General features: G+C 37.5%; 1 protein-coding gene across 13 annotated transcripts in view; it reads right to left on the bottom strand.

Annotated features, from left to right (window-relative positions):
- Positions 1 to 1,684: 1,684 nt before the first annotated feature.
- The window catches only part of C2CD5 (C2 calcium dependent domain containing 5), a 56,612-nt gene continuing 40,008 nt past the window's right edge, over positions 1,685 to 18,288 (bottom strand). For 11 of the 13 annotated variants that reach the window (XM_057369524.1, XM_057369529.1, XM_057369531.1 and 8 more), the window contains 14 exons: positions 17,572 to 17,758; positions 16,440 to 16,604; positions 15,975 to 16,115; positions 14,231 to 14,294; positions 12,336 to 12,397; positions 11,775 to 11,873; positions 11,276 to 11,365; positions 10,941 to 11,028; positions 9,862 to 9,948; positions 8,119 to 8,169; positions 7,004 to 7,105; positions 5,995 to 6,185; positions 3,520 to 3,666; positions 1,685 to 2,848 (listed from right to left, as the gene is read on the bottom strand). In XM_057369524.1, the coding sequence (XP_057225507.1) occupies positions 2,717 to 2,848; positions 3,520 to 3,666; positions 5,995 to 6,185; positions 7,004 to 7,105; positions 8,119 to 8,169; positions 9,862 to 9,948; positions 10,941 to 11,028; positions 11,276 to 11,365; positions 11,775 to 11,873; positions 12,336 to 12,397; positions 14,231 to 14,294; positions 15,975 to 16,115; positions 16,440 to 16,604; positions 17,572 to 17,758 (1,606 nt within the window). In that variant the 3' untranslated portion in view covers positions 1,685 to 2,716. The remainder of the gene's footprint in view (positions 2,849 to 3,519; positions 3,667 to 5,994; positions 6,186 to 7,003; positions 7,106 to 8,118; positions 8,170 to 9,861; positions 9,949 to 10,940; positions 11,029 to 11,275; positions 11,366 to 11,774; positions 11,874 to 12,335; positions 12,398 to 14,230; positions 14,295 to 15,974; positions 16,116 to 16,439; positions 16,605 to 17,571; positions 17,759 to 18,288) is intronic. The other 2 variants (XM_057369528.1, XM_057369532.1) reach the window with 1 other exon arrangement.

The following is an 18,288-nucleotide window of genomic DNA, read 5'->3' as shown; positions in this document are numbered from 1 at the left end:
AGGAGAGGAAAAAAATTACAATCAATGAAACTCAAGGGTATACCTTTCCACAGGTTACATTTATCCAGCTGGAACAATGAAGATAAGCTAAATCCYAATTAATAACAGTTAAAAACCATGTTTGTTACTTCTGGAATAATAATCAGAGAATTAAAAACGCTAAATAAGAAAGCTCCTCTATGTCTAAAGAAACGCACTAGAGGAAGCTGTGACATTTAAACAGMTAGAAATGAAAAGATGGCATTAATGCTTCTGTAGAAGCAAGTACCACCCCCCAAAAAGGAAAAATTATCAGAACCAGCTACTTTAATGTGCTACTTCAGATATTTCACACTGAATACTTATGCTGGAAACAACTTTTTGTGCCGGATCCAAGATCTTTTGAAGTTATTCATATTCTGTCACTAGCTTCAAAAGGGAACAAGATTTGCCTTGCAAAATAATCAAGAGAACTGCAACTATTTACAGGCAAATTACTTCATGRCAGCTTTGGTTGCAATTGGTACAGAATTTAGGATGATTAACTAAGTTAGTGACATGTTCTGGTAAAGGYCAAATTCAAACACTTCAAATATAAAGGAAAATTAACTCCCAAAACATCTGAATTGCAGGATCATAGAATGGTTTGGGTTGGAATAGATTTTAAAAGTTCATCTGTTGGGAGGAGAGGAGAGGTGTTCAGGAAGGCGTTCAGGGGTTGTTGGGTGCACACTGGGAGTGGACACCTTCCACTATCCCAGGCTGCTCAGAGCCCCATCCAGCCTGGCCTTGGACACTGCCAGGGATGGGGCAGCCACAGCTGCTCTGGGCAACCTGTGCCAGGGCCTCAGCACCCTCATGGGGAACAATTTCTTCCCCAGATCCAATCTAAAGCTCTTTTCTATCAGCCATTCCCCCTTGTCCTGTCACTCCAGGCCCTTGTCAAGAGTCTCTCTCCATCTTTCCTGTGGGCTCCCTTCAGGCACTGCAAGGCCACAGTGAGGTCACCCCAAAGCCTTCTCTTCTCCAGGTGAACAATCCCAACTCTCTCAGCCTTTCCTCCCAGCAGAGCTGCTCCATCCCTCTGATCCCCTCGGTGTCCCTGCTCTGGACTGGCTCCAGCAGCTCCCTGTCCTTGCTGTGCTGGCCCCAGGGCTGGATGCAGAATCCCCCCTTCCCCTGCTGCCCACAGGGCTCTGGGTATAGCTCAGGATATAATTTTCAGCCCAGGATACAGATGAGGTTGTAACATTCTATACAAAAAAAGTATTCCTCTGAGGAGAATGGGGGTGGGATATCTTCAGTACACCCAGCTTACACATTTACCTAATGCGTATATATTAAGACAGTGAATTTTACAAAGAKATTTATTGTGCAAGAATGATTTTCATGCTCATTTACAATGAAATAATTAGTTTTAACAAATAATCATGCCATTGCTTAATTTCAACACTAAACAGAATATTTACATTCAAGTTTACATCTTTGTTCAAGTTCCATGTATGGCATTGTCAGAATTAAGTAAGAATGCATCTTTAAATCAAAGTTGGCTTTTTTTTTTTTACAGTAGAATATCACCACCCTTCAGACTTTTACTGGAAATGACACATTTCCTATCTTTGCAGTACCTTTATGTCCCAGCTACAGCACTGGAAATGAACAAAAAAACAAAAAAACAAAACAAAACAAAACAAAAAAAACCACAAAAAAAAATCCCAAACAAAACCTCGAGCACAAAAGCAACTTGCAGGAACCAGTGTCACATGTATACATCAATCTCCAATTAGCCAGGCATTTAAACGGGAAGGAGGCTGCAAAATAACGTCTGCACAACTGATTTTTGAGGGACTGTTTATGTCATCCTTGAAATAGATCCTGTTTTAAGAAAATGAACCTCAGGACAATTCTTTCCCAAAGTCTTCAGTAACAAAAAGATYTGCTTTGTCAATACTGAAGTGAACATCTTGTAATAGCACCAGACACACCCTGGAACTTTTTGTGGCATTTTGAGGTTTTTTTCCCACCACAGCAATGCCCAGGATCACAGCATTGTGGTCTGGCAGTTTTTAAAAAATAATTTCAAAAACTAAACAACATCCCCCAGCCCCCCAAATATAAAACAAAAAAAAAAAGAAAAATACTTCTAATGTGCAGAAATTCAAACTAACTTTTTGGTGCTGCTTTTTCCTCTTTACACTCTGCGATGTAAGGGAAGTTCAGAGTCCAGCCCAGATTTTCTTGGCCTGCACAAAAATCTCTCCCTTTTTCATCAAAGGTTTCCAACACAAACTTCTCAGTCACTTCCCGCCCACCCTGACCTGAGCTGAGCATCAGAACCAACAACACTCAAACTCTGAAATGGTTCTGAATCACAAYGTATCATGGTCCCGCTGAACAGCTCAAAAATGCAACAGAATTTTTCCTTCCTTTCTTCCTTCCTTCCTTCCACAGTTTCATGTGATGCCTGCAATTCTAATCCATGCTCTCCCCTGTCAGTACTTCAACTGCTGCCTGGTTTCACAGAGGCCACGAATTGTAATAGAAGAACCAGAGCACACCTGCCAGTTCACTGGTCTGACTTAAAGAAGTTAAATGGTAACAAAAAAACCCAGTGATTGTCTTGGATTTTGGCTATGAATGTCATGGAGAGATACTGACTTTGAAGATGCAAACCTAAACATTCCCACGTTTTAAATAATCTTTACATATAGCAGAGACTACTTCACTTGCTCTGCCTTCATGTCGTGACATCTCCTGCAGAGCTCGTGGGCTGAGGAGCAGCTGTAGAMGGCTGCACTGGCAGCATTTCCAACTCGGATTCACGGACAAAGATGACGGCATCACCACTGACATTTATCAAACACTGAGCCTGAAGAAAAGACAATACCCAGTTACCAAACATTAAACAATCATCTATTTTATGTTTACTTACATCTGCTAGATATAASTACACAGAAAGATCAAAAGAGATTGGGAGAAGGACAAATTATTAGAATTTCTTCAACCTGCGCCACRTTTTCTATCCACTCACTTGCGTGCTACCAAACATGCAGATGGATTCTTGGAAGACCACCACAGATGAAATCTCTGGGTATCTGTGCATGCTTTCATTATGGTTTCGAACATATTTAATTTACCAAATATTCTTATTGTCATTACTAATTAAAGTTTGTCCCTCTATGTACAAATGGAGCATTTTATATCAGTAACTCCATGTGTTTTTACATGAAGTGAGGATGGAAATCCTACACTGCAACATCAGAAATATCACATTAAGTTCTGCACTACTGTACAACTGTTTCCTGCAATTAACTTCATTCTAGAAAGCTCAGTTCTTTCACCCATCTGGGTATTTATGAAGCATCCTCATAATTTTGTGTTAATACAAGAACACTCTTGGATTTTTCAAACATTATCCCRAGATATCCAGAAATGTCGTGCAGATATGGCTCTACAGCACTGCTGGCTTTTAAAGACATTAAATGTGTATTTGTATCATACTAACCACAACAGCACTTGTTATTTCACATCTTAACATACCTGATTTTTGTTTGGGTTCTCCATGAACACACACTGCTTCATTATGTATGAGACAACTGCATTCCCTCCCAGAGCTGCAACGTGAGCTCTCACCATGGCAAACACTTCAGCAATAAAAGCATGGAGGAAACCACTGACACCACCCTCCTAGAATGGAAAAAATATACACTACATGTTAYATTAGGTCTAGCTACAAGATGCTAAGTACTTATCTTACATATTTATCAGCTGAATAATTCAGTAAATCCTAAATGGTGTGGAGAACTTAAAAGCCATTCACTGTTTAATGGGTCACAGTTACAAATCAGATGGAGAGAGACCATTTATGGGGTCCTGGAGTGATGGGACAAGGGGAAATAGCTTCAAACTGACAGGTATAGACTGGATATTGGGACTAAATTCTTCCCTGTGAGGGTGGGGAGGCCCTGGCACAGGCTGTGCAGGGAGGCTGTGGATGCCCCTGGATCCCTGGCCAGGCTGGATGCCCTGGATCCAATGCCAGGCTGGATGGGGTGAAAAATGGAAGAATTTAAATTGATGTGAAAGGAGAAGGAAAACAACCGAGTATGGATTTTCCGAGAAAATCCTTATGAAAGAATGTGAGCAACCACCCTGTGGAGAAAAACCTATCGCACACAAACCAGGTAACCAATCAAAGAAATAAAAATCCACAGAAAATGCTGAGAAAAGACAGGGCTCACTCTTGGTTCAAAATACCAATAAAATTGCAAAATTCAAGTGAAAGGCAAGACCACCAGACTTCCCACATGTCTCTGTGTGTGTGTGCCACTGGAAGAAATGGAACAGGCAGGTAGAAGAAGAGGTTGAACTAAACTGAATTTTTAAGAGCTGTACTCATTCCTAAAAGTATAATGTACCCCGAACAGAATCATAAAGTCATTAAAAAGCCTATCTTGAATGAAAATTTACCAGCAAAAAAGGACAGGTATAATTTTATCAAACCCAGTATAAAGCAAGAATTAAGTCAACTGGAGCCAGAAATCAAAATCCAATGCAAGTTCCTAATTCTCATGGAATAATACAACATTAGATGACAACAGGTAACAAAACGACTGTAAACACCCRCCCATAAACAGCAAAGCCTAAGAACAATGGCTTCATCTGACTTGAAATTATCACTAGTTTTTGATTCTGGTACTTCAGCATTACCACAAGCAAAACATAAATGTTGTAATTACWTTCTTGTAGGACCTGAACCACATTGCTGGAGTGGGATATAATGACTGGTCTGGTCTGACTCCCTTATAACCCAAGGCAATCTTGTATCAGGAGTAGTTTGTGACTCAACCTAGGCAACTGAAATAATTTAAATTAGCTGCCCTGAGTGCTGGAAAGAGCACACTGACAGCATCCCAGGACTGCACAACATTCCAGCTTCATGGAGGAGCAGATTCAAACACTTGAGTGACCTATCCTTGTTGGGATCCGCTATCCCAGATACCAAGGCTTATCAGCTATGGAATTTGTACCTACAGAATCTGYACTCAGTACAGAAATGTCCTGTAAYCATKTCCCTGCTCTGACATMCTTTTAAGAATACTCTCMTTTTCACACATGGATTTCTCAMGTTAAAAGGGAAAGTTAAAAGTAACTTGCAAGATACAAACAAAATGTTTGTCTGATTCAAGTTTCTTTAGAGAGCTCACAGCCCATTTTCATGAAGCCTGATCATTTTATTAACATCTGCTCTGTCATTTTAGCAATGTAATTAGGAAGAAACAGCACACTCTTCAGCACTGACAAATCAGGCAAGAGGTACATTCTATTTCTGTGGCCAAAAGCAAAGGTACAGCTACTGCCTAAACGGCCAGGAAAATTACAAGGAACATGGTTTGCATTTTGGCATGCTCAGAGGTTTATTTGTTTTCCAGATGCAGACTGGAAATCATGGTTTGAATATCACCACTAAGCTAGTTGTGTGGACTCCACGGTGTAATTTTTGATGTTCACCACACAAAGTTTTGTTTCAGGGAATGCACAGAATGTAATGTTAAAAATCAGCACAACATTATCTATGACATGGGCAATGTTATATTAACTGAAGAGTTCTAAAATTCAAATACACCGTGAAAGTTCATCACTGAGCTTGTTAAACAGGAGAAGAACAGATGATTTATTTTTTCTTTATCATTTAATTTGGGTTGAAATGATCCCAACAACTACTGCTGCTGGTCAAAGAGCCATTTTTTCCATACAGTTTTGTTTAAGWACTCACTGGTTTAGTGTTCTATCCAATTCAACAGCAATGGTAATTGTTAAGCAACCTGTTCCTAATGGTGCCAAATACAAACCAGCTTTGTGTGCTYCATGCCAAGAGCAGCACAGTGAGATTTGCTCTGCACTCAGCACCTTCCCACAAGTGACACAAATTCTGCTCCCTGGTTGTGCCTCACCTCAGCTCAAACCTCTGATTTTTACAATTAACAAAAAATGAATCCCTGCCACACAGCTCACCTCACGCAAAGAAGTTGTTTCTCGTATAAAAAACATGTTGATTATCCCGAGGTATTTGGTTATTTTGGCYCCAGGGAGAAAGGAAAGAGGTGTCATCTTAACGACTGAGACAGTGGAATTGGTGCACGATGGGACAGAACGGTGCCGTAAGTATCCCTCAGCCAATGGACTTGCTTTTTCAAGGGAAGTAGCTGAAAAATGGGAAAAAAYCAGGAGAAAATAACTATCAAGATGCATCGTTGTCCCTCAAAACACAAAAACTCTTCTTTATGGTTTTCCAAATAGCTTGGTGACAACATTCAGCTGCCTGTGATGCTCAGCCATATCACGTGAGAAAGGAAATCATCATGCAAAGCATGCAAAAGRAGACAAGAAGCTGAAATGGCATTTATTTGGAAGAGTGGCATTCCTGCAAAAGGAAAACATTGAGGCGAGCAGCTGCACATACAACGATCAGTTATAATGTGAAGATAAAGAAAAAGTGCCAACATTTTGAAACACATATTCTGCTGGAGGAACAAATTATAGGAAGTGTGAAAGTTGTTGTGTTTCCCCAGTGCGGCATTTTCCATTAAAACAGGTATTAATCTCTGCTAATTTAAGCAAGATAGTCAGACCTGTGGCCAAAGAACTACTAAAAACCAACTCACCACTTGCTAATTTAGTGACCATTGCCTTGTCTGTCCCCTTGGTGATTGCTTCCTGTTTCTCACCCCCAATTTTCCAAGATCATACATACACCTACATCCATGCAGTGGATGTTATACAATTAGTAGGCGTACACATGTATGGAGAACTAATTACAGCAAGACTTTAGTTTGCTTTTTATGCTACCGGTTCATCGACCCTACGTGAGCTTACAGAACGATGTCGGCAGTTTTCACACTCAGGAATTCATTCTACACGTGATCTGYAATGCTACTGCTGGGCAGGGCACTCCACTAAGTCACCACTGGGAAATCAGAGATATGTCTCAGATTATCAGAACGTGGTAGAAACAGCCGCCTACTTGTCTTAATTGATCCGCGCCTTATGGTCTGAGCTTTCAGTTTAATGAGCTCTATCCAGCTGTTGCATCTGTCTGCAAAGGAACTGTAATCAACTGACGTTGCTGGAAACACAGACAGAAAAACAAAAGAAAAAAAAACAGAAAAAAAATATATGGATGATGTCTCTTGCTCATCTCAATGCTCCTTTTTGAGGAAGCAATGATCCGTGTCTGAGAGAGAACAACCATCCCTTTGCAGGTCTGTTTAAAAGGAAAAGTTACAGGATAGGTTTGGACTTGTCCAAACCAAAGTACCGATTTCTGGTGATGTCCCAGCTCTGAACCAACTGCCTGAGTGGGACTTCAGCACTGAAAAAACATGCAAATACAGTCATTAAGGACTTATGCTAGATTAGTCTTTTTTATCTCAGTTTAGGTTGTAAGTTCTGACTTTATAAAGTTTATTTAAGCCTTTTTTAATTTTCATTTTCATTGCTTTTTTTTTCCTTACAAAGAGCTGCTGATCAGGGTTTAAACTTCCCATTGATTGTCTTTATCAATAACTAACCTACAGACTGAAAAAAAAAAGCTTCGGTGATGAGGATAAGAGTCACAAGCTGAAACAACACCTCTGTTTTAAACACATGAATTTTCCTTACAAAACAGTCTTCCTTGCCCCAACATCCTCCCTCCAACATCCCTCCCATTATCATTACAAYAAGAAATAAGAGTTGTTTCTGCTATGACTTTTGGTATTAGTTGCAGGAGTGTTTGCATATCTTTAAAAAAAAAGGGGGGGTTGCAAACACCGTTTCTTCATTATCCTGAAGAAACGGGAGGAACACATGCTAACTTCAAATCAACACAGGCAAAACAGCTCTCTTCAAGGGGGCTAATTTTCTGTCAGATAAAATAATACCAATGTATCTGACAGAGAGGCTGTTATTATTAACAAATCTAACTTTTATAATTAAAAACCACATCAAAATATTAGGATATCAATAAGCCACACCAGAGCATGCATTCTCAGTTAAGTAGTAAACACTTCCTGGATTAAGACACATCCAAAAAGAGTATACCAATATYCCAAGAATGCTCATTCTGTTCTGGCCGATGGCTAAATTAAGGAAACTCACCTCTCTGAGCAGCAGGAATACCTGTGTGGGAACTTGCACCCTCCAGGACTTCTAATAAAAAAAAATTAATTACGTTCAGATWATCTATTAAGTAGTCAGGTAGTTCAGAACAACAACTGCCAAGAAAGATGGGAGAGACTGTTTACAAGGGCTTGCAGTGACAGGACAAAGGGGAATGGCTTCACACTGTCAGAGAGCAGGTTTAGATTGGATATTAGGAAGGAATTCTTCCCTGTGAGGGTGCTGARGCCCTGGCACAGGTTGCCCAGAGAAGCTGTGGCTGCCCCTGGATCCCTGGCAGTGTTCCAGGCCAGGCTGTATGGGGCTCTGAACAACCTGGGATAGTGGAAGGTGTCCATGTCCAGGGCGTTGGAATGTCCAGGGAGTTGGAATGAGATGATCTTCAAGGTCCCTTCCAACCCAAACAACTCCATAATTTTATGACCCTTATAAAAGATTTTGGAGTCAAATATGAAAAAAACCCCACCCTCTATACAGTATAACTGTGTATTTTGATAACACAGAGTTAGTATAAATCATTCACTTTACTAATCCTACCTTGCAATTTTAATATGTTTATTTATTAAAGGTCACTACCGTGTAAGATTCTAAACAACTATTTCTAAAACAACAATCCTACAAAAAAGTAACAATATATTAAATAACCTGCTAAGTAAATGTAACTACAATGAAGTAGTGAAGAAATCACAGATGGAGTAATTTTCTGGCTGAAAGTCTGTGTGTAAAGCACGATATGGAATGCGGAGAACATCAGGAAAAGGCATATGTGGGAACAGTCTGCCCTCCACTGGTCAGTGCCAAGCACACAGGGAGCACAGTCCAATAACAGGTAGAGCAACACCAGCAGAAATGGTTGGATAGCTCCTCATCTTGAAAATAAAAGATGTAGCCAATTAGAACTTAAGCATTAGAAAAAAAAAGAAGGCAATAAAAATCTTATTGCTTAAATTAACCTGGCCACTGAAAATACAAGTGTGGTGGTTACCCTTCTTTACACAACTGATGTAACAGGTAAAAAAGGGAGATCAAAGATTTACAATAATTCCCAGATATTTAATTTCCTCTCAGTAGCCATTTTAGTGAGTAGATAATCCAACAAGGGAGAAGGAATTAAAGACAACTGATTTTGATAAAYTGAATTTTTAATGCAATCATAGAAGAACTGTGACAACCATTCTTGAAATGTGGCTCTATTTCAGGTAAAATAAAACGGCTGTTAAACACATAAAATGTGCTGCACTGTACAGATTATTTACCATACAAGTTTAGGTTCCTTTTACTTATAAGAAATTTGCATGWAACCAGTATTTGGTAGATAAAGTACTTCCCATCATGAAAATAATGAGATTAATTATGTGAGGCTGAGAAAATATGGAGATATTTTATATAGGCCATTTACAGTACGAGACAAGCCTAATTATTAGGTAATTTATAATTATGTCAAATGACAGCTAACACCCAGTAGTTTAGAGCATCTTCAATATTCTGTATGAAAATACAGAACTACTACAGGAAGTATTGACAAGAATGATCAGCCAAGCCATCTTCTGTGACTCTCAAAAAATTTGACTTCAGGAGTAAATACACCCATTATGCTTATTTAAAGCAAAGCATATTTAAAGCCTGTGACAGTACAGATATTTTAAAGCCACTGCAACCATGAAAGAGCAGAACTTACAATCAATGACAAAAACCACTTCAATATTCTTCCCCTTAACTGACCTTTAGCTGGAGAGAATGGTTGAGAAGAAAGGGGRTCAGAGCTCAGTTCCAAGGGGAATTGTAGCTGTTCTTCATTGTCTGTAGATGCTTAACAAAGAAAACACAGCCAATTGATAATTAACCCCCAAAACAAAGTTTGCCAGTAATTACAAGCAGAATCTAATTTAGTCAGGTCTGACTTGAACAGGCATTTTCAACACATGCACAACGTGATCCAGTTCTGGCAGAAAAAGGTGTCTGACAAAAAATCCAGCTACAACATTGAACAGAACTTGAGTTCCACAGAAAAGGATTTGATTTAGAGTTCTTAGCAAAGTCCATTCATSCATTTTAAATTTGATTCCACAGTTGGATCTAAGTCAGCTATTATAATAAAAATTAACACTTATTTCACATGAAAGAAAACACTTTATTGCTACTACTGCAGAAGTCAGCTACAACTAATGTTTTAGAAACATATGGCTCTGTTCTACTACCTAATTCCATTCTGAAGAACCGAGTATCCTCAGAGTTCTGTTTGRATTCCCACTTCCAGACTGCACACATCTCTAGTATAAGATGCTGCTTCATTAGCAAGGTGACATATGCAGATCACAGATGTCTCTCCATTCCCTCCACATCTCTGTGCTGCACAGAGCTCTAAAACCATTACTGACCTGCTTAAGGATTTTCCGGAGGTTGGTTTTTTAAAAAAAGTATTATGAATAATTTATTTTCTGTCTTAAAGTGTGGACAAAATTTACACTTATAAGAAGTATTTTCTGATGATTTACATCACATGTTCCAAAATACACCAGAAATAATTTAATAATACTAGTAATTTGTTGATTACTTAAAATAAATACCTAATACTTGACAAGTAAGTCATCCTGCTGGAGGTCAGGTACATGAACTCTAAAAAACCTTTGTGGTTGAAAGAATCTCCCTGCAAAAATGTGTGTATTTGGACTTGATGATCCTTGTGGGTYCCCTTCAACTTAGATTATTCTTTGGTCTGTGATCTGTATATGTAACTGAAATTAAAATCTGGTCTCATTAGGCACTGGGATAAAAAAGGAAAGATGACTCACAACMTTTACCTCTCTGCTGTGATTTTTCTGTAGGTGCTTTGTTGGCTTGTAGTGCTTGGTTTTTGTCATATGTAATGGCAACAGCTGTGACTGCAATCTGCAAATCAGAAATATTTGGCATATTAGATAAGGGCTCATCTCATCTGATTGATCTCATCTGCAATCTGAAAAGTAATTTTACAAACAAGCAGTTTTTTGCATAGAAACATAATAGGGAAAAATCATCYAAGAATTCACCAGCAGTAAATCAAATCCTAGCCCAGTTTATCCTRAGCAGCAAATGTTAAAGGCTCGAATTAGGGCCACACCTTTGTGCTAGAAGTWAAAAGAAGCAATTCACTTACCTGAACTAATTCATCCTCTGGCAGAGCAACTGTAAAGTTTACATGGCAAAGACAGCAGGGAACCATAGACCGGAGTTTAAAATACAAACTCTGTTGAAGACAGGATATTATTCTGTGTTACTCAGAAAAAAAGGGTGGTTTATTTCAGAGAAATTAAGGATCAAAACTCTTTTTRTAGTAGAAATCATCTAATGATATTAATTTTTTCTTGAAGAATTAGATGTGTGAAAAGTCAGGACAGAATGCCATCTACTGTGGAGCTGTTTTTCTATTTCTAGAGTACACTGCCAGCCAAAGGACTCCTTCAGATTCCAAAAGCTATGGAAATCCCTAATATACTAAAAAGGCTGAACCTATCTTTATAGCAACTTACAGACTAATTACAGACACTCTGCATTCTATTTCCAAAATTATGTGGCACACGCTATTTTCAGCATAGCTGAATTTTACTTGGCTTCCATYTGAACACTTGAAAAAATATTTGAAAAAAGATTCTTACCTTCAACAAATTCTCACAGAGATCATTGAAGTTCTTATTGAGTGTTTGATTTGTTGGGTTAATRTTGCTTAATCTGGATACTCTTACTGCTGTGAACATCTGAATTAGAAACAAATATGGTTATTTTTTGATAACATATGCCAATATATTTTATCCAGTGTCCTAAACCCAAATCCATAAAGAAGGAAAATAATGTAAATTATGTTAACACATATGTTAACTAAGTAACAAAATATGTTAACTAAGCAACAGAGTCAACAATCTATTTCCTTTAAGYGGCTTCAAACCTAGCCAAACCTTTTCAAAAACCCAAAACACTGAAGTTCATACTTAGTGTAATTCTTTTCATATTTCTGTATWAGGTTCTTTGTTACACAAGAACAGCATCCAAAAAAAAGCAAGAAAGAAACAGGTTCTCATACCCTACTCTTCTTACCAAAATACTACTTCTAGTTCTATCCAAGGGCATCCTTTGAATTTATCTTTCAAAATATATATTTAAATTACTAAGGCATATTTCAACCCAATTTAGTGAAAAGTTTCAATTCTGAATAACCTTACTTGAATTTCTGGTGTCCAGTTATTTATACCAGGCATAATTTCTGTGTTGCAGCTGTAAAAACCTGTGAAGAAAATATTTGGGAAAGAAAAAACTATTTTATACACTGCAATATAAAAATACTTTTAAAGGAAACACATGTGACATAATGTTTTGCAAGTATTTTCCCTCGTGTAGTTTTGAATACTGAATAATAACACCATAAATTACACTAATATTCAAAAAACAAATGTAGAATTCTTGTAGGAAGGGCCAATACCCAAAATCCACAGCTGCTCTGCCTGTTTCTATTACATAAACTATGCACAAATGAGGACTTTTTTTAAAACGTGTGAAAGGAAAAGCTAAAAAGCCAACATTTTAACAGGGAACATGGAAAGGGTTGAAAAGGAACTACCTAGAAACTGAATGCAAGTTAAAAATAGAAGCATAATGATTAAATGGCAGAGTAAAGTAAGTTATTAACAGCAATCAGTGATTCTGCAAGTCTGAAGACACAGTTAAGTAAGCAGAAAAGAGGCCAATCTGGTAGGGCCTATATAAATGCAGAAAATAAGCTAGAAAAAAAATTGTACAGCAGCTTACAGAGGGTATAAATATTAACAGATTTTCTTTCAGATCATCAAAAGCAGAAATTCTGTTGAAGAATCAAGCAAGATTTAGAAAGGATATACAGAAATAGTAACATGAGAGCAGAAAACAGCCTTTTCTTTTTACAGCAGTATAGTAGAGCTTTCCACAACAGTAAAAAATCAGTCCCTTGTTKATTTGTCTTGAACAAGTGTCTGAAGGAGTTATTGAACAAGAAGGCAAATGAAAAATAAAGGTTCTTATAAACCACAGAAAAGGGAAAAGATCAAACATCTGATTGACATTGAACTCTTAACTTACTCCACAACCAGAAAAGAGCATTCTTTAATCTTCAAGTAATAAGGTGCTGAAGYGACTGGTCCTACTAATTTCCCTAAYACAAGTATCTCTACTACTGATCCAGAATTCCAACTGRAGCTATTCCAGAAAAGGGAGTTCACAGGAGATGGAAAAACGAGCCTGCAGAAGAGCTGAAAGCAGTTTCTTAAGGAATAGCCACTGCTCAAGGCTCTCAACAAGCACACAGACAAAAGGCACCTGACTGACACCATCTGCTTTGGACATCACAAAGCATTTGGAAAGATCCTTCACCAAGGTCTCTTTAACAAACAAAAGAATTAATCATAATCAAAGGAAATGTAAATATAAGAGTGGAAAAAGAGGGACAAAAATGCTTAGTTTTCACAATGAAGACACCTGTCATTTTGGATTTTATGCTTCAAACACATTCATAACTTATATGCAAAAGAGGATAAAACAAGATGATTGCTGATGGCCCTAATGTAGGGCAGTAAAATCTACTGCAGCAGGACTGGATAATCAGTGAGGAACAAAAGATTTGGTGAGAACAATAAGACAACTACAAGGATAGTTCTGAGCTCAACACAACTCAAAATTATGAACACTGATACCAGTCATTAGGAAGGAAACCAAGACTTACTCAGAAGAAACACAGGGACACTCACAGTGACAAGAGGGAGGACAAGGACAATCAAATGTCCAGAGCAATTTCTACATAATGGACAAATACATTTGCCTCTTATCCAGATCCAGGAGTTCTGTTGGAGAAGGTATGACCTATCTATACAATGATAAATGGCATTAAGACAACCAATACCAGGCAATAATTAGTTCTCTATTCTGTCATTAACTTTCATTAACCTGGAACCTACAAATTAGTAATTCAGTCTAAAAATCTTCAYAAACAGTAATATTGCCACTTCTCTTGCATTTTTTAAAATAATTTTTAATAAAACTCATTTTGCAGCCTACAGCATAMATTAGAAAAATATATTTGTAACTGTACCAGAAGGTGGTGGAACATCTGTCAATAAAGAATGTACATCTTCCATTGCATCTGTGTCATCAATCTGGAAAAGGGAATCATTGAGAAATACATGTTGCGTCAGTAAGAAGTTTCAGAAAGAAATAAAATAACCTCTATTCCATCCAACCTTTAAATACTCCTATTTTTAGATCAGACTGAGAGCCCTGCTACCTTCTGTATTTACCTTCTGTAAATACTTCTGTTGTGTCTTTACATTCATCCTGTCTTATTGACCTGCAAGAGATCCAAGTTTACTTCTTCTGACCTTTTCTTACCAAGTGTTCTAGAAACTGTTTAGAATTGAACTCCAGTATTGAAGGCTCTCTGTCAGTGTTGTTTCCCCTTCTCACTCTCCATGTAAAAGGGGTTGTCTTTTCCCTCAAAAATTAACCCAAAACCAACCTAGATATCTTCACCTCTCCTAASTGCCTTCCCAGCCTCTTTCAGCATATCCTCATCACAGAGAAATTTTTGCTACTTTTTTAATATAGCTCCAGCAAACAATGATTTTACTCTTGAAAGCTTCATCAGGAGTTTAACTAATTCTTCTGGAATACTGTTTCTGATATCCAATTAATCATCAATCAAATATCCAATTTCTCAAAAACATCAGTAGTAAGTGATTCCACAGATAAATTATTTTTTTTCTATAAATGCCTTACAAAATCCTCATTTTTTTACAAAGGTATTCAGCCCTTTTTGCAAAAACACCAACCAATATAAATTTATGATCCCAAACTGTTATTTTTTCACTCTCCTTTCATACCTCTCTTTTCAAACAAACTRCTGTTACAGTGCTCCCTCACTGTCCCTATCTACCACCTTTCATCCAGATTATTTTCTATGAAGATGGTGATTTGTGAAGATTAAAAAGGTCTTAAACGTACCTGAGGCTGCACTTATAGGCTGTATTTWAAAGTGGTTTTTAGTCAGTGATAGGTCTTTGTACTACCTGCACCTACAGGAGGAACTCCAGCCCTTCTTTAATATTTGCTTATTTTCCTTCAAAATGAACAATGTTCAATCACATCACTGAATTTTAGTGAATGGAGAGGTAAAATAAATGATGTTCTTTATTTATCTACACATGTTGTTCTTTCCAGCTGCTGCTGTAGAAAGAACTGGAAGGTATTGTCAGAGGTTGTGAATTCTTGACTTGTGAAAAGCAATAGCTGAAATTCAGAAAATCTTYTATGTGCCCTCTTGGCACATGCAGTTTTTTGAATGCTTTGAATACAACCCATTMAAGAAATGAATAATTCTGAATATTCAACTATAACAACAAGAGCTTTCAGACAGGAAGAAAATACAATCTTTTTCTTTGCTAGATATAAAGTGTGGTAACACAGACCCTCAGTTTTTATACAAACAGATCTGAAGTTTTTGATTAGTCTGATCTGCTGCTTGAAGCAGGCAGAAGSACATTTCTTACTAGCTCTTAATTATTATTACAGGGATTCCTATATGTTCATGAACAGCAAGGCAATCTTTCTTCAGATATTGTCTGTAGATGTAATAGAACTGTTCTTTAAGCAAACAGAGTTAAAAAAAAAAGAGACACAGCAAAATCTAATACTTCACTTTCTATTGACACAACAGGGAAAAAATCATAAACAATTTAGGAACTTTCCTTGGAGATGAGTAAGAAAATCTCTTTTTTTCTTTAAATATGTAATTGCARGAGAAGGAAAGCAGGAACACGAGTAGTGAAAATGTTTATCACCTCCAAGACAAAAGCATCCTTCTTCCCATGTGAAAGGTCAAGCTCTGTAACTTCATCAGAGCTTTCTGACTGAGATCTCAATAGCCTGGAACGTTGTCTTGGCTCTGGAATGGGAGACCCAACGATTTCTTCAGGCAGCTCCTAAAAAGAATGTAGGAATTAAGAGATGTTCTGCACAGCGTAAAAATAATTTCAACTCTACACAATTTGTTAAYAATTCTAAGAATCAGATCATTCTGAAAATTATTCTACTGAAAAATATATCTAAACAAGACCARACTGATTTGGCTATGTGACTAAAGAGATCTGAACATTACAGCAGCTTTCCAGAACACAGTGAAAAAAGTCTSTATCTCTATTAGTCAATAAACTCATGTTCTGAATGACTCAGTAAGAAAACATGGATATACAGTGTACRTATTTGACTCAGAATGTTTTATTTTTAAGAATAAAGAATTTACTTACTGGAGGATTGATCTCATACAGTTCCTTGTTTTTTGCTATTGTATCATTTATTTTCTTTTGCATATGGGATATGTGCTGCTCATAGGTGCCATCATTTGGAGTCTTCCCAGCAATTTGAATACCCCCAGGTGTTGGCAAAGCTGCTAAATACACACCTGTTGCAGACTTTCAAAAAATCACGAAGAAAATAAGACAATTACGTAAGCATGAACTCCTAATATTTCCATAATACTTATGCTCAAGCATTGTAACATGCAAATTACAGCATCACTTACTGCAAATAAATAAACGGATATCTCTCTTCTGTTCACTTATGAAAACACCTCACTATTCTTTTAAAAAACTCTGTCCTTCTCATGGGATTTTTTCATGGAACTCTTCAACTTGCCTAAAAATTTAGGCTTCTGCCCCAGCATGTTTTGCATAGGCAAATAGTTTTTTACTATTTTCGAATATCTAAAACCTGGCCAAACCATCTACAGGTTGTGACAACCCTATCTCTATTTAGAGAAACCCTATTTAGAGAAAACAGATCATGAAAGACAAAAGAAGATGCCAGCCAGAATTACCCAGGCATCCTCTGATGCAGGAAGAAGGAGAATATTTCACTATTMCAACCTMRCATGACAGAATGGGGTTAGAAAATGCTGTTAACAAACATTTCTCGACCTTCMCTAAGACACTTCAGATTTATCATTTATTTCTTCAGCTCCATGAAAGAAGAGGCAACAGACCTTCCCCTTGTTGCCAAATAACCAAAAAATTTCGTCAGAGATTTACTTGACCTTATTTGTCATGGAACTGCAATTCAATTTGAGGAACAGGGATCTCTYTGACAGGACCTTTAAAGAATACTAYMATTTTTCYACAATTTATGCCATTAAACTCTCTAAAGTTTCTTTTCCTCTCATCCCTTTCTAATCATCTTGTCTTCTACCATTTTCAAGATTTGAATCTTCTTCTGCTGGTTCTGAAAGACAAGTCTGTCCTGACTTTACAATATTTAAGACACCTTCTTCTTAAAATAACATTTTAATGTGTCTGGTTACTCTGAATCCTCCCACATTTGCACATCTTCCTAAAAAAATACTGTGAGAAAGCAAAAGACTCTGAAGATCCCAACTGTACTTACTGCCAAGCCCATCAGCATATTTTCCCCCACAGTGATCTGAATTCTGAGCCCAAAGAGGGCATTCATTCCTCTCAGCTTGAGTTTGTTCATCAGTTGGGTGTGCACTTCATACTCCATGAATGGCAAGAGGTTACTGATAGAGGTTGCATTTGCTTCGGCCTGAGCTTTCTTCTTCAGACGGCACAAYCTGGCAACACAAACCAGCACAGACAGAGCTTTAGTGGATTTGTGAAGAATGAAACGTATCATAGGGTATTTTGATTTTTTTCCCCCTCCTTGTATAACCTAATACAGCYTCTTTTCAATCTTCTAGATTGCTGCAACAGTAAAATAAAATGTCAGTTCTTCACAAGAACTCTTGAGACAGTATCATCTGAAAACTTATATTTTCAGCTTTTCTTCTAGTAAGACCCCAAATGTAAATGTCTATTTCTCGTGCTGCCAACCAGAGACAGAAAATTACTGCTGTAATTTYTAGTGGCAGAACTTTTTAAAATCTTATTAATACAGTTATTCAAGACACACACTGGAAAGAAGAAAAAAACAAAAAAAAACCCAAACCCAAAAGCCCTCACAACTAAAGCATTAACTGAAGATACTTATCTGAAAAAAATAAAACAAAGAGCATAGCAATCCCATCTCTGACAACACCTTAAGTCATCATCCACTCTTTGGGTTTAGTCCTACAAGCTGAAATTCAAAGCCCACACCAGTGCA

This window comes from Malurus melanocephalus, unplaced genomic scaffold (assembly GCF_030028575.1).
Source record: "Malurus melanocephalus ecotype Western Australia unplaced genomic scaffold, MMel_1.1 scaffold_112, whole genome shotgun sequence".
NCBI lineage: Eukaryota > Metazoa > Chordata > Aves > Passeriformes > Maluridae > Malurus > Malurus melanocephalus.
This window is presented reverse-complemented; position numbering and strand designations above follow the sequence as displayed.